A 21,352-nucleotide genomic window follows, 5' to 3' on the forward strand; every position below is an offset into this window, starting at 1 on the left:
GCTATCAGCACAGAGCCCGATGCGGGGCTCGAACTCGTGAATCACAAGGTCGTGACCTGAGCTGAAGTCGCACGCTTAACTGATGGAGCTACCCAGGCGTCCCTGTCGGGTCTCTTTAGAGTTCTTCAGTCGGGATATCGATCCCTTGTCTTTTCTCTGCCTTTCATGACCCTGACACTTTTGAAGACAGGCCAGTTAGAACAGCCCACAGTTGGGCTTTGTCCGATGTTTCCTCATGACTCAGTTCAGGGGGCGCACTTTTTGGCAGGAATTCACGTAAGTGATGCTGTGTCCTCCTCAGTGCATGATATCAGGAGGCCCACGACACCCGCCTGCCCCACTGCTTCTGATGTCACTTTAACCATTTGGCGAAGATGGTCCTAACATCCCCACCTTCTACTATCCCTTCAGTTCATGTTTCTGACATCCCATAACGTTAGAATTCTAAGATTTTTTTAAAGTTTCTTTATTTTGAGAGAGAGAGAGAGAGGGAGAGAGAAAGCACACATGGGAGCAGGATAGGGGCAGAGAGACAGAGAGAAGCGAGAGGGACACAGAGAGAGGGAGAGAAAGGGGATCCCACGCTGGCTCTGCACCATCAGCAGGGCTCAGACCCACAAGCCCCGAGATCATGACCCGAGCCGAAGTCGGACGCTTAACCAACGGAGCCGCCCAGGCGCCCCTCTAAGATTCTAATCTTCATATACACATATCACTAGCTAACTTTGGTTGAGTGCTTCCCTTGCATAATAGCTCAGTCCTTATCACACCCCCAGGAGGTAGGCACGGTTATTAGCTCCACTTTACAGATCGGGAAACTGAGTCTCAGAGGGGCTGCACATCCTAACTGCCCGAGATCCCACCGCTGGCACAGCAGCGGAACCCGGCTTGGAGCAGGTTAGCTCACGGGGCTGGATGCCTTGGCCACCATGGACAGCGTCTCCCGAGCTGAAGGCGGCCACGACAGGGAGTCCCTTCTCTGTCCACTCCAGGCTTATCATCTGGTTCTCCCTCTTTGCCAGAACCTTGGGGTCCCTCTGCGCCTCCCACAGAGCCGACTTCTTCTGGAGAATTAGAGCCCGGGGCCTCTTTCTCACGAAAGTGACCACAGTAATGATAGAGGACGCTTCTGGACCACATGGCCCTGGCACCGGTGCCTGTGGCACGTGGTGGGGAGGACCGGGAGGGGAAATTATAGGTGGTCAAGGTGCATGTACAGCCCAGAGTCATTTCGATGCCTACAGCCCTGCCAGGAGCCCAATCATGTCCTGTCCCCTCAAAGTTTCACTCGGACTGCTCCGACGTCGCTCATTCCCTCCCCTGCCCCATTATAGGGTATCTCGAATGTGCTTCAGAGACACAACCGATGCCCTTGTAGATCTAAGCCAGCTCACATCCTTCCCCTCCTCAGAGGCCTCCCATGTTTCCCATCCCACTCGGCATAAGCACCAAAGTCCTTAGCGTAGCCCACCAAAGCCCCGTGAGTGACATCTGCCCTGTTGTTCCCTTTGTGATCTCATCTCCCTCTTCCCCTTACTCCCTCCACTGGAGCCACACTGGCCGCCTCTCAGATACTCAGATACATCCCTCAGATACTCCAAGCGACTCCTGCCTCAGGACATTTGCACTGGCTGTTCCCTTTGCCAGGGATACTTTTCCCCAGATCTCCTCCACACGGCTCCCACCCTCACCTCCCTCAAGTCTCTACTCAAATGTCACCATTCAGAAACGCTTTCCCTGACATCCTAACACAACGCCTTCCCGCGCCCTACCCTCTCGTCTGTTTTCCTCTATTTTTCTCCATTGCACCATCACCACCTGCCAGTTTATATAATGTTTGCTGTTTATTTGCCTCCTATACTAGAATAGAAGTTCCACCAGGGCAGGGATGTTGCTCTGATCTGGTTTTGCTGCGGTTTCCCCCAAGAAACACTAAGAACAGTGCCTGGCACACAGCGGGTGCTTAACAAATACCTGTTGAATGAATGAACTGGAAATAACTTATTACATGTGCAACGGTCACTGTGATGTGACTCTCCCACAGGCCTCCGAGCCCCGGGAAGGAAGGGCCTCTTCCCCGCTGTGTTCCCAGCACTGCCCAGCACAGGGCCCAGAGCAGGTGCTCAGGGAGTACTTGTTGAATGAATGAGCCAAGTTAAACAGTGGACTCGCTGTCGTGGGCATCCTGGAGCACACGAAGGTTTTCATCAGAAGTGTGAAAATGGCAGCTCTGGACCCTGGATCCCTGCCACTCCCAAGTGTGGTCCCTGTAGCCCATGGGAGCATCCACATCCTGTGGGAGCGACTTAGGCATGCAGTCTGGAAACTCAGAGCTGCTGAGCCAGAAATCTGCATTTTAGCAAGATCTCCCAGGGGGCTCGGGGGGCGCCTTAAGGGCTGAGAAGTGTGGCTGTGGAACACTCCAGGCTCTCTCCACTCTGGGATTTTGCATGTGCTGTTCCCTCTGCCTGGAGCACTCCTGCCCGCTGGAAACTCCCACAGGAAGCCGGCGCTGATTTCATTTTCATCGTTCTCTATGTAATGCTGGCGCTCCTAATCCTCACGGATTCCATGGTGGGAGGGACCAACCCTTATCTTGTTCCCCTTCTGCACCCCTGACTCTGTGTCTAACACCCGGCCAGTCTCATACTTGTGAGTTTTCGGTGGCGCCTTTCCCTCCTCCAGGAAGCCCACCCTGACTCCCCTCCCTCCCAAAGAGCCTTTGACCAACCTTCACCCCTGTTTTGTCCCCTCCCCTCCCGCCGCAGCGAGGGCACGCTGGTGTTCAAGCCGGGCGAGACACAGAAGGAGCTGCGCATCGGCATCATCGACGACGACATCTTCGAGGAGGACGAACACTTCTTCGTGCGGCTGCTGAACCTGCGCGTGGGCGACGCGCAGGGCATGTTCGAGCCCGACGGCGGCGGGCGGCCGAAGGGACGGCTGGTGGCGCCACTGCTGGCCACCGTCACCATCCTGGACGACGACCACGCGGGCATCTTCTCCTTCCAGGACCGCCTGCTGCACGTGAGCGAGTGCATGGGCACCGTGGACGTGCGCGTCGTGCGCAGCTCGGGCGCGCGGGGCACCGTGCGCCTTCCGTACCGCACCGTGGACGGCACGGCGCGCGGCGGCGGCGTGCACTACGAGGACGCGTGCGGCGAGCTCGAGTTCGGCGACGACGAGACCATGTGAGCGCGTCGGCCGGCAGCCCCGGGGCACCGCGGCGGGAAGATGGGGCGGGGCCGAGGGCGCGGGCACGGCGGACGAAGTGGGCGGGGCGCTGGCGGGGCGGGGCCACGGAATTGGGGCCGGGCCTTGAGAAGTGGGTGGGGCGTGTCCATATAGTGGGCGGGGCTGGTGGGAGGCGGGGCAAGGCCTGGGGAGGGGGCGGGACAGAGGCGGGGAGGGAGGAGACAGGAGTGCCGGGGCGGGGCCAAGGTGAAGGGGCGGGTCTTGGGGCGGGCCTAGGGGAGGGGTGGGGCTTGTGGGTAGGAGGAAGGCTCTGGGGAAATAGCTGGAGACTTAAGGGAAATGTGAGCGAGGCTTCGGGGAAAAAAAGACCGAGTAGGAATGGTAGGGCCTGGGAAGGTGGGGGCAGGGCCTGAAGAGACCCTGAAGAAACTGGAAGACTGGGATTTGGGGAAGGCGGGTGGGGTCGGGGCAAGTGGCCTGGATAACAGACACAACCAACGCACACACCGGCACACACAGAATCACAAAGCTACAGACACGCGCGCTGGAGCACAGTCAGGGGTGGTCTCACGCTCAGACACGCGGCCACCCCCTTGCACAGATGCCCGAGTCCCCTCTGTGTGCCTGCAGCCTCACATCCCCCGCCGTATGCCTGGCGTGCAGACGGCGCCTCCCCCCCCCCTTTGCCTGCTCTCTTCCGCCCCCGCACGCCCGTCTGTCTCCCTCCTTCTGCCGCCCACGCTCCTCCCACCGAGCAGAGCCCCCGCCGCGCTCCCTGCCCCCTCCCGCTCCCAGCCTCTGGGCCTTGGCCTCCGCTCAGCTTCTCGCTGCTCTCCCCGCCTCTCCATCCCTCCCTTCGTGTCTCCGCGTCTCTCGCTGTTGGCAGGCCCTCTCTGGGGCTCTGTTAATCTCCGGATCTCGGTCCCCAGTATCTCGCTGACCCGGGTTATATTTCAGTGACGGCCTCTCCGTACCTTTCCATCTGCCTCTCTGCCTGCGTTGGGCTGAGAACTCGGGTTGAGGGCTGAGGGCACCATCCCGGACCCCACTTGTCACATTCTAGAGGCAGGGGGAATGGAGAGAGTTGTCTTTCTGCTTATCCTGGCCCTCCCTGTAGTCTAACCGGCTTCCCTCCTGCTGCTGCGACCCCACAGGCCCTCTCCTCCCCCACACGGCTTCCCCAGGCTGGGACACCCTCTGCCCCCGCCCCTACCCCTGCCCCCGCCCAGTCTTCCAGCTGTGGCTTCAGAAGACAGAGAACAGGAGGCTAATTAGCGTTTAGGGAAACACATCCTTCCTTTCCCGGGCAGGCGCTAATTAGAGGTGCTTGGAAGCAGCCCGGGGCCGGAGGGGTGGCCCCAGGGAGGATCAACACGGAAGTGGAGGAGAGACGCCCAGAGATGGGGTGGCGGGGAGAGAATGCAGAGAGAAAGAGAGAGAGAGAAGCGCTCAGAGACAGAGAAGACCTAGAGAGAGATGGAGACACAGAGACAGAGTAACAGAAGCAGAGAAAGAAAGAGTCGGAAAGACAGGAACGTTGATACAAAGGGGGGAGGGAATTGACACAGAAGTACGTGGAGAGAGAGGAGAGGGATTGAGAGGCTATGATCCGGGAAGCCTGAAAGGAAGAGACAGAGACCTTCTTACTGAGAGAAACTCAGGGGAACTTGGGGGAGGAGAGGTCTTCTTGATGCTTCAGAGAGTTTGGGTCAGAGAGAGGGACAAAAGACAGGGTTGCGAAGGAGACCGGTCCGAGTTCAGAGGCTGGGAAGGGCTGGAGAGTGGGGTTTGCAGGACGCAAGGAGGGCACACGTGAGGGTGACAGAAGGTCAGCCTGGGGAGAACGGCTGCTTCCTTTGATCTCGGGAAGCCCTGCCTTAGTTTAGCCCGAGTCCCTCTTGCTGTCCCCTGCCAGTTGGGTTTCTCCTCCCTGGGTTCCATGAGGGCGCGCCCGTCAGGATGCCAGTTGGCATGGGTGTCAGTCACCGGGCGTCAGTGGATCCCGGCGTGTCTGCGAGCGAGTGAGCGTCGGAGGTGTGTGTGTATCACCCTGTCAGCGTGTCGCGGGGTCGACAGCTGTCTGCACATGTCAGGGTGTGTGAGTAGAATGTCTCAGGAGACCCTGCTTCCCGCCACGGTGTTCCAGAACCTTGGACAGCTCCCAGTCCACTTCTGAGGCTGGGGGTGGCCATTTCTTTCTGCCCACAGAAAATTAAAATATCCTGAGACCAGAAGGGGGTGAGGGTGGAAGTGGGCATATGTCCCCACATGGCCATCTTGTGTGCATCTGTCTCTACATGGGTGTCGCTGTATCCTGTGCGTTTGTGTGTTGAGATGGGTCCATTGAGTGACTGTCTGATCGAGAGCGTTTTGCTTGAATTGTGGTGACTTTGGCGGTTCCATTCTGCAGACGCTGAGACAGGGAGAGGGGAACACAGATAAAGGAAGGCAGGGAGCTGGGAAGAGACTGAGACAGACAGGGTCAGAGATGGAGACAGAGAGAGAGAGACTGAAGGAGATAAAAATAAACAGACACCCGAGAGCCATAATGGGCGAGATGTAAGAAAGGAAGAGTCTACATGGAACCACAGTGGGGCTCTGCAGGTTGGCGAAGTCGCCGAGGCTGCGGTGGGGGTGTTGTGCTAACAGGCATCTGGTCTGTGTGATTTTGCCACTGCATAGGGAATGGCTGCGGGGTGTGATGGTGTGTGGGTGTGGGCGGTGTTGATTGGCTTCTGCTGGGTGACTGTGTGGGCTGGCTGTTTGTGTTTCTGGGTTCTGGGGCCGGGCCTCAAGGTTCCTACAGCTGAAAGGACTGCTAGCGGCAGGGCCCTGCCGTGGGTTTTCTGGGATTGTGGGTCTTTGTGAGTGAGGGGGGGGTGGGCTGTGTGCCTGGAGGGCACGGACAACTCCTGGCTCTTCCCCCCCCCCCCCCGCCAGCACCCCCTGGTTACCATAGCAGCGCGGATGCTGAGAAAATCAATCAGCGCTCAGTTAATCCTCAGAATGTGGTCAGGACAGAGGGCAGGAAGCAGAGGGCCTCCTGAACTGAAGGGTTAGAGTTCACAAATGTTTGTGGAACAGGCACCGCTCTAGGCATTGGGGGGGGGGGGGGTGGTGCAGCAAAGTACATAAATGAACAAAGATCGCTGCCCTGGTGGAACTTACTTTTTTTTTTTTTTACATTTTTAAAATATTTATTTATTTTTGAGAGAGAGAGAGAGAGAGAGAGAGAGAGAGAGAGAGAGAGCAGGAGCAGGGCAGAGGGAGAGGGAGACACAGAATCTGAAGCAGAATCCAGAGTCTGAGCTGTCAGCACAGAGCCTGATGCGGGGCTCGAACTCACGGACCACGAGATCATGACCTGAGCTGAAGTCAGTCTGACGCTTAACCGACTGAGCCACCCAGGCACCCAGAACTTACTTTTTTTTTTTTTTTTTTTTAGAACTTACATTTTAATGTGAAGAGACAAATGGCAAACCGTAAACACAATAAACATATTGGATGGTTTGTTAGAAGGTGATATGGAACAAAGAGCGTGTACAGCAGGGGAAGGGGGCCAGGCGTGCTGAGGTCGGGACAGGGATGGGATTTCAATATTAAAGAAGGTGGGGGAAGTGAGCTTCATTACGAAAGACGTTTGAACAGAGATCCAGAGGCACTGAGGGAATGAGCCTGGGGGAAATTGCGGGGCCTGGGATGGAGGGGCGCTCCAGAAATTGGGCAAGTGGAGAGTTACCTGGAGATTCAGGCTGGGGCCTCATGCTGGGTGCTTTTCCTCCCCGCTCAGGAAAACTCTTCAGGTAAAGATAGTTGATGACGAGGAATATGAGAAAAAGGATAATTTCTTCATCGAGCTGGGCCAGCCACAGTGGCTTAAGCGAGGGATTTCAGGTGAGGGGTGACAGGGATGCTGTGGGAGAGGGAAGGGGTCCAGGGTGTGTGTGTGGGGGGGACCCTCAGAGTCTCCATGAGTGGCTGCTCCTTCAGGCTCGTAGATCTGAGCTTCCCAGGGAAGCAATCTCACCTTCTCTCTGTCTCTGTCTCTCCCCAGCTCTGCTGCTCAGTCAAGGTGAGTGGAGTCACCGCCGGGCTTTGAGTGCAGGTTGACTGCAGGGGGGGTCTCGGGAGGAGGGTCATGGCCTCAAGCTACCCTTTGAGGTCACGTTTGAGGCAGGTTGGAGGTGAGATAAAGGCAGACTCGGAGCTGGTGAGGGTTGGAGTTGATCTCAGAGTTGGTGGGGTCCATTGAGTTTGGGGCTACAGCTGGGGGTTCGGAGGCCAAGATCATGTTTTGTTTGTAGTGCACGTTGGGGGAATGGTAGGTCAGGATCCCATCTGGGTTTGTGGTGGGGTCAGATTAGAATTGGGGTCAGATGTAGGTCAAAGCCTAAGCTGGGGTTTGAGGTGAGTTTGGGGGGGGGGCGGTTATGGTTAGAATTGAGGCCAGGGTCAGAGATTGGGGTGGGGGTGGGGGCAGCTGCTTGAACATAAGGGACAGAGTAGTTTGGGAGTTGAGATCAGAATCTGGATTTGGAGTTAGGATTAGGGTCAGACTAAAGATTGCATTAGTCAGGGTAAGTGCTAGGAGCTGCTGTAACAAATAGGCCCCCAAATCCCAGAAGCTTAACCACAATAAAAGTCATTGCTGGCAGAGTTTTCTGAGAGTGTTCCTGGTTGAGGTGGCATTCCTCTAAGAGTTAGGGTTAAGTTGGTGCTGGGCTTGGAACAAAGGACCAACATGCTTTGGGGAGACAGGTGAGCTGAGGGCCAGCTACAGGTGGGTCTGGGTCCAAGATCTGTACCAACATTGGCTCTCCCCTCTTTCCTCACCACCTCAAACACACTCGAGGATGTTTTTCAGAGCTTAGATATAGAGACAAGGCCTCCTCCCACGAGGGTGGTGATGATGATGACGGTGTTGGTGATTTTAACAAAGGAAATAACATTTTAGACTATTTATGTGTGCCGGGCACTAAGCCCTAAGCACCGCACGTGAAGTAACTCCTTTAAACCCTCACAACCACCCATAGGTGGCTACTGTTGTTGTACCTGTTTCACAGATATGAGCACGGAGGCACAGAGAGGCTAAGGCATTGCCCGGGGTCACACAGCTCCCTCCATTTGAAGCCCAGAGCCTACCAGCTGAACTTCATGGACCAGCTGGGTCTTAGGTTGAGGAATATGGTGGTCATATGGGGACACTGGGGCAGGCTAGGGGCGTGCCAACGCGGAGGCTTCCTAAGGGACAGCTGACAGAGTTTTCTTTCTCAGTGGGAACAGATAGTGAGGGCATCACAGGCCCAGTGAGCCTAACTCCCATCCTTCATGCTGCAGGGGATGGGGACAGGAAGCTGACAGCCGAGGAGGAGGAGGCTCGGAGGATAGCAGAGATGGGCAAACCAGTTCTTGGGGAAAACCGCCGACTGGAGGTCATCATCGAGGAGTCATATGATTTTAAGGTGACTTTCTGGGGACCCCAGCTTCCTGGAGTCTTGGGGAAAGTCTGGTAAGAATCAAGTAGGAGGGTGATCTAGGGTCCGAGCCCATCCCTCCGCCAGCACCATGGACAGCAACACCACCTTTTCCCTTCTTGCCGTGAACTGGGGTGTGGGGAGGTTGAGGACCCCTGAGCATGGGCTGTGAGCCCCAACCCCAGTGTTCCTCAGGGAGCCTCAGGGATGCGCTGAGGTGGTCACAGGCAATGGTCTCTTCCCCTCCCTTTCATCCTCAGAACACGGTGGATAAACTCATCAAGAAAACCAACTTGGCCTTGGTGATTGGGACCCATTCATGGAGGGAACAGTTTTTAGAGGCAGTTACAGTGAGCGCAGGTAAGTGGGGAGGGAGGAGAGAGGAGAGAGAGGGAGGGATGGGGAGACAGAGTGCTGGGGAGGAAAAGAGAGAAATGAATAGAAAGAGAGAAAGAGGGACAAGAAGAAGAGGACAGAGAACGATAGAGAAGAGAAAGAGAACAAGGACGCAAAGAAAAAGAAAGAAACAGGGAAAGATAGGGAACAGATACAAACAGGAGAGATGAACACACACAAGGAGAGAGGTGCAGAGAATCACGGAGAGAGACAGAGACATGGAGAGAACATGAGGGGTGTAGAGAATGAAGTCAGTAAACTGCAGAGGGCCAGAGAGAGAGCGAGAGAGGGATACACAGAGAGAAAGGCAGCCGGAGGGGTGGAGGCAGAGAGCTGAGGGGAGGAGAGTCCCAGCTGGGCTTTCTCCTGGCGTCAGATGGCTGGAGGGTGGGAACAGGTTAAACGTCATGGCCTCCTCAGACAGCCTGGGCGCCTCTGTTGCCACGGAGACAGTCAGGGTCGGGGGTGCATCCCAGCTCTCTCCCACCTGTGCGGGTTTCGCCCTCCTTGGGTCTCAGATGGGCCCACACTGCCCCCCTGTGGCCAGAGACACCGTGGCACTTGGATTCACGGGTTCAGTCTTGGGAGACCAACATCGGCCCTTTGTGATACAGATTGGGGAAACTGAGGCCCAGCAGCAGAGGAGGGACTGGCCTGAAGTCCCACAGGGAATGAGCTGGAGCTCAAGGCTTCTCTGTCCCTTATACAACATCAGGCCTCCTTCAGGGAGGCCTAACTGTAGGAACTGAAAATACACTAGGAATTGTGGTTGAACAGGGAGATCGAAACAAACCAGGCTTTGGGAATGGAAATATACCAGGAAGCGAAGTGATGTCTCTCTCTGAAGCCACATTCTTTCAATATCTATTTCTTTATTATTATTATTTTCATGTTTATTTTTGAGAGAGGGAGGGAGCAAGGAAGGGGCAGAGAGAGAGAGAGAGGGAGACACAGAATCCGAAACAGGCTCCAGGCTCCGAGCTGTCAGCACAGAGCCCAACGCAGGGCTCAAACCCATGAACTGTGAGATCATGACCCGAGCCAAAGTCAGAGGCTCAACTGCCTGAGCCACCCAGGCACCCTCCAATATCTATTTCTGGGGGATCCTCTGGACTCAGCCCTGTGCATGACATTGCTGGGGACAAAGAGATGATTATGACGGCATGAGGCCTATTCTCACAGTGCTCATAGTCCAGTGGGGGGAGACACACGTGCCACAAGACTGTGACAACCCAGAGCAGGCAGGGCTGGGCCAGGGGACCTCAGGTTGCTGCGGGAACCCAGACAGGAGGTTGACCCAGCCTGAAGGTCCGGGAGGGCTCCCTGGAGGAGGAGGCTTCTGAGCTGCGTCTTCACATTGGAATAAGCGTTAGCCAGGAGGAGGAAGAAGACGGGGAGGTGTTGCGGGCAGAGAGGGAAACCAAGTACAGAGTTTGCAAGTACCCTAGGTCGTGGCGCGTTTGGGGAAGGTGACTAGGTTCGGGCGTGAAGAAACAGCCTCAGGAGCTGGAGGTGGGCAGAGCCCAGACCGCGCAGGTCCGCGTAGGCCACCGCAGGGAGCTGGGGTGTCATTTCGGTGCAAGGGCGGGGGGACCACGGGGCATTTTGAATGGGGGAAGCTCCAGGCGCCGGAGGGAGCTTGTGGAAGGAAGGAGAGGCTGGGAGGGGGGGTTGGGGGGGGGGAGTTGAGGCTGTCCAGCTGGCAGGAGGTGGGCCAGGAGGAGGTGATGAGGGATGGGAGCGGCGGTCCAAGGACCGTGGGGAGACAGCACTCCCTCCGGGCTCAGCGGAGAAGAGAGGGTAGCCCAAAACTGAGGCTGCGGGGTGCGAGACGGTGGTCGTGGGGGTGACTCAGCTGGTGGGGTCGGTAGGAAGCAACCCATTAGATCAGAGGAAGTAGTGGGGTGGGGGAGGGTAAAACCCTACCAGTGGTAATAATCCTGATGACGACGTCATGATGGGGACCGTGGAGCGCCAGGCAGCCTTTGAAGTCCATCTCCTGTCTGGCCTCAGTCAGCTAATGCTCCCCAAGTTTGCAGCTCGGTCCTTGATCATTCTGAGCACTTTGTTCAACCCGTGCCCCTGCCTCCTTGCCGCGAGCATGAGACTGTTTGAGGCGCTGACGGAGAGGGGCGGGTCTCACCCCCTTGGATGACACGTTGTGTCCTGTCTTGCACCTTCAAAGGTGCTTCTGTGTTTCCTTTACCTCCGGGCCTCAACCGGATGCTCTTTGCAGGGCGGCCTTGGTTTGGAGCATCTGTGAATGTCCCCAGGCACTAGAAGGGGCCTTTCGATAACAGCCGTCAGGCCGGAGATGCGCCGGGCTGCGCAGAGGGTACTTTACGTGGCCCGCCTCGTGCAGTCATTACAGCCCTCTCTTGAGGCAGGTCCAGTTTTTACTCCCATTCCTCAGACAGGCATGCGGAGGCTCAGAGAGGTTAGGACACGGATTCAGGATCACGCAGCAGATCCAGAGTTTGGAACCAGAGACGTGGCTCCAGAGCCACAGGCGTAACCGTGAGGCTCCCTCTATGGGAAGGGCTGGAGAAGAGCCTCCCCTGATGGGAAAGGCTGGAGGAGTCTGCAGAGACCGGAGCCTTGAATGCCAGGCACAGGAATGTGGGCCTCGGTCTAAGGGCAGTGGGAAACCAAGGCAGGATTTGAAGCAGGGCAGGGAAAAGCCCCCGGGAGATGCAGTGATAGCAGCCCTTCCCTGCCAAGGGTGCGTTCTCCCCACTCTGACTTCGGCCACGTCTCACCGTGGCCAGTGAGGAACGCATTCAGCGGCGAACAACAGAAAACGCAACCACAAGCAGCTGAAGCACCCTAGAGGTTATTTCTGTCACAGGACAAAGGAATCCGTAGGAGGCAATAAAGAGCCAGCAGCTCAGTAACATCGTTAAATGCCCAGGCTCCCTCTTTATTTCTCTTTCCCACTCTCAACCTTTGCCCACATGGTGGCAAAATCGCTGCCGCATCTCCAGGCGTCAAGCTCGCATTCCAGGCGGGGAGAAACTGCTGCTTTGGAGTGTCCGATTCCACTTTTCCTGGGGTCGCCGCAAAAGTCCCCTTCTTTGAAAGATGGCGCGAAGAATGAAGAAACCACTTAGTTAAGCATCTGCAAACTTAAAAAAAAAAAAAAACCAAAAAAAAACAAGACAAGAGACTAAGTGAGCTGGGAAAGCGGGAGAGGGATAGATGACCCGAATTCCCCCATCCGCCAGTGTGTCCTCTGCTGGCTGACAATTCAGAGGAGCTTGGGTGGCCCTCCGCTCGGTCGCCGTGGCTCCCTGCCTTTTGTTCCCTGGCTTGCTCTGCGTGACTGATCCAGGACTAGCCTGTTCCTTATCGGCGTCCTTCCGGGCGTAGCGCCCATTCAATTCGTTTCCCGCTTCTCATTCATTGCTTTGTGCTTCTCAGTTTAGGGCAAGGTAGACAAACCATTCCATGTGGGCTTTCCCCTGACACAAGCCCCAAGTGGCAGGTCAAGGACAGGTCGAATTCAGTCACAGCAGGTGATACAAACACCACGAAGGGCCAGTGAGGCGTCCTTTACAGCGTTCAGAAAACACCTGTGTGACACAGTGCCCGTGTCAGGAAAGCCAGAGCTTTCCAGAAGCCCTCCGCTTAGGTCTCCTGGCCGGGCTGGATCACATGGCTACTGTTGCAAGGGGTTCTGGGAAAGCAAGCACCTTTAGCTGAGCATGTGGCTACCGTTAGCTACAATGAGTCAGAGGAAGTCAGTATTTCCAGCTGTAGAAATGACTTTCTGTAAATGGTAGCTATCAAGGCGTCTGGGAAAAGGACTGGTTTTTTTTTGGCTAGGGATGTGGCCACCCCTAGCGGCAAGGGATCCTGGCAAGCCGAGCACACGGCCTCCGGCACCGAGGGATTCTGGAAAAGCGAATATCGGTATCTGGGCTCCTGGCCGCAAGGAATTCTGGGAAGGCAATGCATTTTATAGAGCAGAATTTTCCTGAACAAAATGGGGGGGCCTCTGTAGCCCAGGAAGAAGGCGGCCTGGGTGTGTGCCCCAGCTGGGTCGTGTGCCCACAGGGGACGAGGAGGAGGAGGAGGACGGGTCCCGGGAGGAACGGCTGCCTTCCTGCTTTGACTACGTCATGCACTTCCTGACGGTGTTCTGGAAGGTGCTCTTTGCCTGCGTGCCCCCCACGGAGTACTGCCACGGCTGGGCCTGCTTCGGTGTCTGCATCCTGGTCATCGGCCTGCTCACCGCCCTCATCGGGGACCTTGCCTCGCATTTTGGCTGCACCGTCGGCCTCAAGGACTCTGTCAACGCCGTAGTCTTCGTGGCCCTGGGCACATCCATTCCCGGTAACCCCCCTGGGAAACCGCTTGTCCGGGGAGAGTCTCAGAGAAGCCCAGCAGCAGAGCCCGGGAGGAAGGTTGTGCAGAAATAAGGTGGTGGAATCCCACAGAACCCGGATGGTGGGTCCCACAGAAACGCAGTGAGGGAGCAGGAGAGAAACCAGGCAGGGAGGTCCTGTGATTCAGTAGGTAAACGGAATCCTCCCCAAAAGCAACCGTTGGGATGTCCCGTGGAACTAAGGTATTGGGAAATGTAGAACCCAGACAGTGGGCTCCATAGGAAGCAGGGGGCGGGGCCTGTAGAAAGCAACTTTTTTTTTTTTCATGTTTATTTTTGGAGAGAGAGAGAGAGAGAGAGAGAACAGCGGGGGAGGGGCAGAGAGAGAGAGAGAATCCCAAGCAGGCTCCAAGCCCGCCCTGAGTGTGGAGCCTGACTCGGGGGGGGGGGGGGGGAGGGGGGGGGGCCCGTCTCACCACCGTGAGACGACGACCTGAGCCGAAAGCAAAAGTCGGCCGCCTAAACCCGCTGAGCCACCCAGGCGCCCCCAGAAAGCAGCTAATGTGACTGGCTCTCCGATGCCTGCGCTCTATACCGGAGATTTGAGTTTTTAGCGAGATGTTGAGACGTGGGTGGAGGCCACAGAAACGGGGCTGCGTGCTGGACAGAGACCAGGTGGGGAATTGACGGGAAGGGGGTTGCATGTGGGTGGAACCGAACACTTGTTTTGTCCCGCCAGCTGGCGATGGGGTGATGGGGCCAGTAGAAAAGTAGGCAGTGGGTTCAGGCAATGCAGACAGCGATTCCTATGGAAAGCGGGCGGCGAGTCCCATAGAAAGCAGGCAGCCGACCCCACTGAATGCAGAGACTGCGATCGGACGGTGGTTCCACCGGAAGCAGGCAGGGGGTGCCATAGAAAGTAGGCAGTGGTTACCACTGGATGCAGACAAGTCCCATCGAAAGCAGGCAGCGAGTTCCAGAGAAAGCAGGCGGCGGGTCTTGCAGAGCGCCCGGCACGGGCATGATGACCCACTTCGTGGCTTGCTTGGGGTCAAGGGCCTCAGGCGCGGAGCTGCGGCCGCGGGAGGCGGGGTCTGCCCCGGGGGAGGTGGGGGGGGGGCACCGGGGATGGTGTCGGGGTCTCCTGGAAAGCTGGCCTGGGGGACAGGCTGGGCCCCTGTGACCCCCGTGTCTCTGCCCACGCAGACACGTTCGCCAGCAAGGTGGCGGCGCTGCAGGACCAGTGCGCGGACGCGTCCATCGGCAACGTGACGGGCTCCAACGCGGTGAACGTGTTCCTGGGCCTGGGCGTGGCCTGGTCGGTGGCCGCCGTGTACTGGGCGGTGCAGGGCCGCCCGTTCGAGGTGCGCACAGGCACGCTGGCCTTCTCCGTCACTCTCTTCACCGTCTTCGCCTTCGTGGGCATCGCCGTGCTGCTGTACCGGCGCCGGCCGCACATCGGCGGCGAGCTGGGCGGCCCGCGGGGCCCCAAGCTCGCCACCACGGCGCTCTTCCTGGGCCTCTGGTTCCTGTACATCCTCTTCGCCAGCCTCGAGGCTTACTGCCACATCCGGGGCTTCTAGGCCCCCCCTCCCCCTCCCCCAGAGACTCGGCTGCCCCTGCTTCGGACCCGCGTCTCCTTTTGTCCTCCAGAGAGATTCGGCCTCCTCTCTCCTGGGACTCAGCCTCCCTTCCTCCTGGGAATTAATATCCCTGCCCTCCGTCCCCACTAACATCCTCGTCCCGTCCCCTCGGGGGTCTCCCCGAGATACCCACAACTGCCGCCCAGCCCTGGTAGCCACTGTCCGCACCCCCGGGGACATTGCCACCTCGAGGCCCCTCCCCAGAGAACCGCCCCCAACCCCTCGACCTTCTAGAGAATCTGTAACATCTGTCTCCCTCCACACCCAGCCTTGCCCTATCCCTTAAGGCCCCCTTCCTCTAGAGGACGCCCCCCCCCCCCCACCGCCACCACCGCCAGGGACCTGTGCCCCAGAGCCTCCGAACCCAGACCTCCCTGGGGGACCTTTGAAGGAGGCTGATCCATCCCAGGATGTCCCTGATCTCGGCCCTTCTCCCCAACCCTCAGGGAGCTCTGTTCAGCCCCCGAGGGTGGGGCGGAGGCACAGGTAGGTGCGTGCAAAAGGGGGCCACGCCTTCCCTGATTTCTCCACTCAGGCCCTTGGGAGGACACTAATTCTCGAGGCTTGGAGAAGGGAGGGGAGAAGTGTGGGGTTTCAGAGCTGGAAGAGGCGCATTTGAACCTGCAACTTCTCACATTCCAGCGCTCCCACTCGCCTCCACTACCTCCTAGAGCCCAGCCACACCTTGGAGGGGGGGGGCCCTGTGTGTATATATAGTGTGTTTGGGGGAGGGGGGGCACGGGAGGGTGCATGTCTTGGGGAAAGGGGGTGACAGACTTTCCTTTTGCGAGGGCAGCAGACTCCCCCAGCCATGAGAACTGGCTTTGGGGAGGAGGCCGGGAATCGAAGGGAGTCCAGCGATCTCCCCTGACAATCTAGAAGGCTCATTTTGCCCTCAGTGCCAGCCAATCCGGGCAGGACCCTCGAAGAGGAGACCGAGGGTCCCAGAGGACCAATGCTACAAGCCAGCAAATGCTGCCACATCTCTGCCTGATGGGGAGCAGGGGTGGGTGGGTGGGAGGGTGGGACTGGGGCCAGGGGGTCTGGGTGGGCATTTTTAACCTTGGAGGCCACCCATCTGTTGGTAGGCCATCTGCATTTTCTTACCGTTGTTTCCTGCCCAAAGGACACACTTGGGGTGTGCGGAGTGCTGCCCACTTCTTGGGACCCTGAGGATCACCCTGCAACCCCCGTAACACCCTGCTTCCCACAGGTTTTTAGCGTCCTATCGTCCTGTTGTGCATCACCCCAACATCCCAGACCTGTTACCCACTCCCCTTTCTCTACTCCTAGCTCATCAGCACCGGTCGTTGTCTCTTCTCTGTGATTTCTGTACAAGTTGCCATAAAACTTTGAAATTCTGCCTGAAACAAAACAAAACAAAACAGCCTTCTCGCGAGGAGTTGGGATTCTAGAGGAGGGAGCTCATGAGGTCTCTGACTGGGATTTGGGCAACTGTGAAATAGACCAGGTACTCTGGGTCTTTCCATGCAGGACACCCACGGGCACCAGCCACTCCCAAAAGTTCACACCAGCTTCCCGTAGCCACGCCCCCATTCGCCACCCAGTTTGCCTCGCCACGCCCCCACTCCTCGCCCCGGGAGCTTTCCTAGCCACGCCCCCATTCCAGCAGCCACCAACTATTCCCTTTCACTGAGCATCTTGGGAACACAAAAGAGGAGGACCCAGATTTGCCTGATCAGAGGAGCTGGGGTTGATGGGAGTTTCCCGAATAAAGCGAGTAATTTTCTCAGAATCCTGATATAGGAGGAGGGGTGTGTGTGTGTCCAGGTGAAGGGCACAGCCTATGTAAAGGTGTGCGGACTTGTGAGTTACCGGCTTTTTCATACTCCTGCAAGAGGGTTGCACGAATGGAGTATGGGGTGCATGAGGGTGGGGAGTGGAGAGAGCCCAAGAGACCTTATCAGCCACTCTCAGGAGCTTCGAATGTATCCCAAAAGCAAAGGGGAGCTTTGGAAGGGATTTAAGGGGGACGGGGGAGGGAGGGCAGGCAGTTGATGTGGTCTGATTTACATTTTCCCACTTGCCTTCTGGCTGCCTGTGAGACCCCGAGGCTGCGAGATCAGGGAGGAGGCTGGGGCGGCCAAGGAAGGGTCCTGGAGTGGGGGGCGGGAGGGGGGGGGTGGAGGTGAAAGGGGATGGTGGCTCGAGATAATGGATCAGGCTGGATGGGAGGGTTCGGGGAGAGCGCACAGGCAGGGCCCTGGCAGGAAAGAGAGAGTGCACCCAAACGGAATAGCCAGGGAGAGTTTAATGAAAGGGCTATTTTAGGGGATTGGGGGGGGGGGGGGGAGGGGAGGGGGCCAAGGTCAAGGAAAACAAGCTCGGGGAAGGTGCAGTACCCGGGGCCAGCAGTAGAGGGAGCAGTTCCACCACCCCAGCTTGAAGGCTGAAGTGTGAGCTGAAGCTACTGGGACTTGAAGGGGTGGCTAGAGCGGAGGCCCGGGGGTATGGGCAGGGACAGCCCACACCCGAGAGACGGGGGAGGGGGGGAGGGGGGGTGGCTGGAGAGTGAGCACCCCAACCCGACCCTCCTCCCACCCACCAGTCTCCGGCTGGTGCCTTCCATTGGCTGAACTCCAGCAGAAGCCAGAGGTCAACAGGTGGTGCATAGACGTCAGCCTCTTGGGACACAGAGCGGGTGGACAGTGGGTCTGGGAATTGGGGGGGGGGGGGAGGGAGGGAGCCGTGGTGGAGAATTTGCCACAGAGGCAGTGAGGTTTCTCCTGGGTTTGGAGAATGAAGGTGGGGATAAGTCTGGGGAACAGGTCTGGAGAACTCGCTGGGTACAGGTGAGTACATGCTGAGGGTGATGCCTAGGGGAACATCCAGAGACATCGGGGAAGGGGGGGGGGGCGTCCTGGAGCTCAGGGGAGGGGGGTGTGTGCTTGACAGGGGCTTGGGATTTGTGGGCAGTGAGGCATCACCAAGCCACGGAGGGGGTGGGGCACAAGGAACGCGGGCGACCCGCCTGGGGGGTGGGGGGGAAGGACCCGCCAGAGAGGTAGGTGGGAAACCGGCGGACTGGCTCCACCTGAAGCCGAAGGGAGAGCGTTTCCAGAATGAGGGCGTGGTTGACGGAGTGAAAGGTGGGGAAAGATGAGCAGTAGAAAGCGACCTTGGGATTTAGGACTGGACCCGAGCAGTTGGGTGGAGGGTGTGGGGCAGCAGGCGGGCCGATCTAGAGTGAGGAGGAGGGAGAGGAAGTCGGGGAAACTGAGGCAGAGCACGTAGACCACGCTTTGGACAACCTTGTAGAGAAAGAGGGGGTTGCTGGAGGAAGATACGGGCGTGAGCGGACTTTCCCCTCCAAGGTGGGAAGGGGTGTGGAGCAGGAGGGCATTGAATCCCGGGGCATAAGAGCATCTCACGTTCCTGAGGCCCACAGCAACGGTAGCGATGGGGAGTCCACGATGCCAGGCACTGTGTCAGGTCCTCCTGCGGATCGCCCCCTCTTCTACCGGCGCAGGAAACAGGCTCGGAGAGGGGAAGCAACTTGCCGGAAGTGTCACGTCTAGAAAGGGCGGGGACGGAGGTGGCTGAGGCCCAGAGCGCCACAGGGGACCAGGACACCTATCTTACCCGGCAAGGAAATGGGCGAGCCTGGCGGCAGGAAGCTAAGGTCTCAGCTTCAAAGAGAGGCACATCCAGGGCTTGGGACGTGGATGTGACGAGGGACGTGATGATGCTGCGAGTCCCACGGGAGTCAGCTCGCGAGGGATCTACATGAACTGTCACGGAAGCCAGCAAGAGCGCAAAGATTTCCTCTCTCGGTGCCTCAGTTCCCGCATCTGGAAAATGGGGATAATAATAATAATAATAATAATGGGGCTGATGATACAGGGTTGTATTAACTTATCTATATTACCCAGCACATAGTAAGAACTCAGTAGATGGAAACGTTATACTTTCTGGGTATTTCCAGCTTGCTCACTTTCTTTTTTTTTTTTTTTTTAATTTTTTTTTTCAACGTTTTTTATTTATTTTTGGGACAGAGAGAGAGCATGAACGGGGGAGGGGCAGAGAGAGAGGGAGACACAGAATCGGAAACAGGCTCCAGGCTCCGAGCCATCGGCCCAGAGCCTGACGCGGGGCTCGAACTCACAGACGCGAGATCGTGACCTGGCTGAAGTCGGACGCCCAACCGACTGCGCCACCCAGGCGCCCCTCACTTTCTTAGTTCATATTCATTCTTTCCCCTCACCCCCCGGCCTCCTTTCTCCTCCCCCGCCCCCCAACTCGCGGACCACAATCCCCATCCCAGAAAAGCCTCAGGACAGAGCGACGCAGACTCCCTGCAAACCGGCTGTGCCCTTTTGAGTCTCCGTTGCTAAAACCCAAACGCAGGGGAGACGAATTGGGGGATATCCCCTCCTCTCCCTCTAGCCCCCCAATTCTCTAATTCACTTCACCCAGCACCTGCCCGCTCTGCGCCTGGTGCTCTGCTGGGGCCACTGCAGGGACCAGAAATGTCCCTGGACCCTGCTCTCGGCCGGCTCACAGAGCAGTGGGGGACACAGGCCGAGCAGGGTGGAAAAGGTGGCGGTCAGGTCGGGGACCCGTGAGTGGAAGGGCTTTGGAGCAGGGCACAGACGGCACCGATCTGGGGGGGCTGAAGGCGTGCAGGGTGTAGGGAAATGGCCGAGGGGTGGCGCAGGACTCTGGGGCTAGCCGAGGCGAAAGCCCGAGGGGCAAGGCGGGGGGTGGGGGGGTGAGGAGGGGGTTGAGTGACTTCCAGAAGCCAGAGAGGAAGGCCATCTGGAGAGGGATGCCCCCCCCCCCCCAGCTGTGACTCCGGTATAGGCGTGCTACCGACCCACACCCGTGGGGCGGGGCGGGGCCGGTGGGAGCTGCCGCTGGGGGTGGGGGTGGGGGGTGGGGCGACGGCCCTGACCTCGCTCCAGCCCCTCCACTGGCTGGGCTCTACAGGAGTCATAGGACGGAGAAGCCTTGGACCGTTCCATTAAGCCACGCTGGGGTAGACTGAATAATGCCCCCCAACGCACACTCACACGCACGCACACGTCCGCACGCTACTCCTGAGACCACGCGGACACTATGTTCCCTTACACCGCAAGAGGGACTTTACAGATGTGATTAACCGCGACATCTTACGGAGCGGACCTTCCCCTTGACGATGTGCGTGGGCTCTCAGTGCAACCGCAAGGGTCCTCCTAAGAGGGGAGGTGCGGGGGGGGGGGGGGGGTGGCGGTGATCACCGTAGGACATGGGACAAGGGAAGCGGAGGTTGGAGTCACCGGGCAGTGCCACCAGCCGAGGGACCCCGGGCGCCCCTGGCCTCTCCCCTCGAGCCTCCGGAATGAGCTGCGGTGGCCTTGACTTGAGACCTCTGGCCTCCAGGATTGTAAAAGAATAAATGCGTGTCGTTTGAAGCCCCTGGGCTGGTGGTAATGCATTAACAGCAGCAACGGGAACCGAACACAGAGACCCGCCGAAGCCTTCTGCTGCCACCTCCCATCTCTCCGGACCTCGGGCACATGAGCATGTGGTGGAAATTTCTTTTCTTTTTATGTTTGTTTAGTTTTGAGAGAGACAGGGCGTGAGCGGGGGAGGGGCAGAGAGAGAGAGGGAGACACAGAACCCGAAGCAGGTTCCGGGCTCCGAGCTGTCGGCACGGAGCCCGACGCGGGGCTCGAACCCAGGAACCGCGAGATCACGCAGGACCTCGGCCCAAGTCGGCTACTAAACACACTCACTATGTTTTGGCGGTGTTTCCAGGCTCGAGAGTTTGCATCCTCTAGAAAGAAGCCTCGGAACCCACTTTCCCAGCCTCCTTTACATCCAGGGCACAGACATGTGAGTTGGATTCCCCAAACTGACTCACCAGCAGGAGTCCTGAATTCCAGAGGAGCACCTTGCAAAGGGGGCTCCTTATGGGTTCCACGTAGCCGGTGAGGACAGTGTGACACAGGCATCCTGTGACTTTGGGGGGGGGCTCACCAGCTGTAAGGAGCACAGACACAGAGGCAACATCAGCACTGCGGGGCAGGGGGAGGGGCAGGTGCAGTTACGTCGTGGTGCCAGGAGCAGGTGCAAAGGCGGGGGGGGTGCATCTAAGACAGAGGTTTTCAGGGATCATGGAAGCAGCTTCCTTGTCAGGTCACTTCTGGGCGTGGTTTGGGGCCGTCTTTCTGGAAACAGCCTCATGCGTGGTTCTCCAGGCCACTCCATGCTCCCGTGAGCCACTCGTATCCTTCCCCCCCCCCATAAATTCCATATGGTAAATTGTATTAGCATTAGTAAATTTGATTTGCTTTCCCGGTGGGAAAATTGTA

The 21,352-nt window shown here is 57.9% G+C and overlaps 1 protein-coding gene across 4 annotated transcripts in view; it reads left to right on the top strand.

The window, feature by feature from the left end:
* The window catches only part of SLC8A2 (solute carrier family 8 member A2), a 31,938-nt gene extending 15,141 nt beyond the window's left edge, over window positions 1-16,797 (top strand). The window contains exons 4-10 of one of the 4 annotated variants that reach the window (XM_058707289.1): window positions 2,769-3,191; window positions 6,986-7,089; window positions 7,250-7,267; window positions 8,533-8,657; window positions 8,930-9,029; window positions 13,214-13,400; window positions 14,599-16,797. In XM_058707289.1, the coding sequence (XP_058563272.1) occupies window positions 2,769-3,191; window positions 6,986-7,089; window positions 7,250-7,267; window positions 8,533-8,657; window positions 8,930-9,029; window positions 13,214-13,400; window positions 14,599-15,100 (1,459 nt within the window). In that variant the 3' untranslated portion in view covers window positions 15,101-16,797. Of the gene's footprint in view, window positions 1-2,768; window positions 3,192-6,985; window positions 7,090-7,249; window positions 7,268-8,532; window positions 8,658-8,929; window positions 9,030-13,121; window positions 13,401-14,598 lie in introns of all 4 variants that reach the window. The other 3 variants (XM_058707291.1, XM_058707290.1, XM_058707292.1) reach the window with 3 other exon arrangements.
* Window positions 16,798-21,352: the final 4,555 nt, after the last annotated feature.

Source organism: Neofelis nebulosa, chromosome 17, assembly GCF_028018385.1.
Source record: "Neofelis nebulosa isolate mNeoNeb1 chromosome 17, mNeoNeb1.pri, whole genome shotgun sequence".
Taxonomy (NCBI): Eukaryota; Metazoa; Chordata; class Mammalia; order Carnivora; family Felidae; genus Neofelis; species Neofelis nebulosa.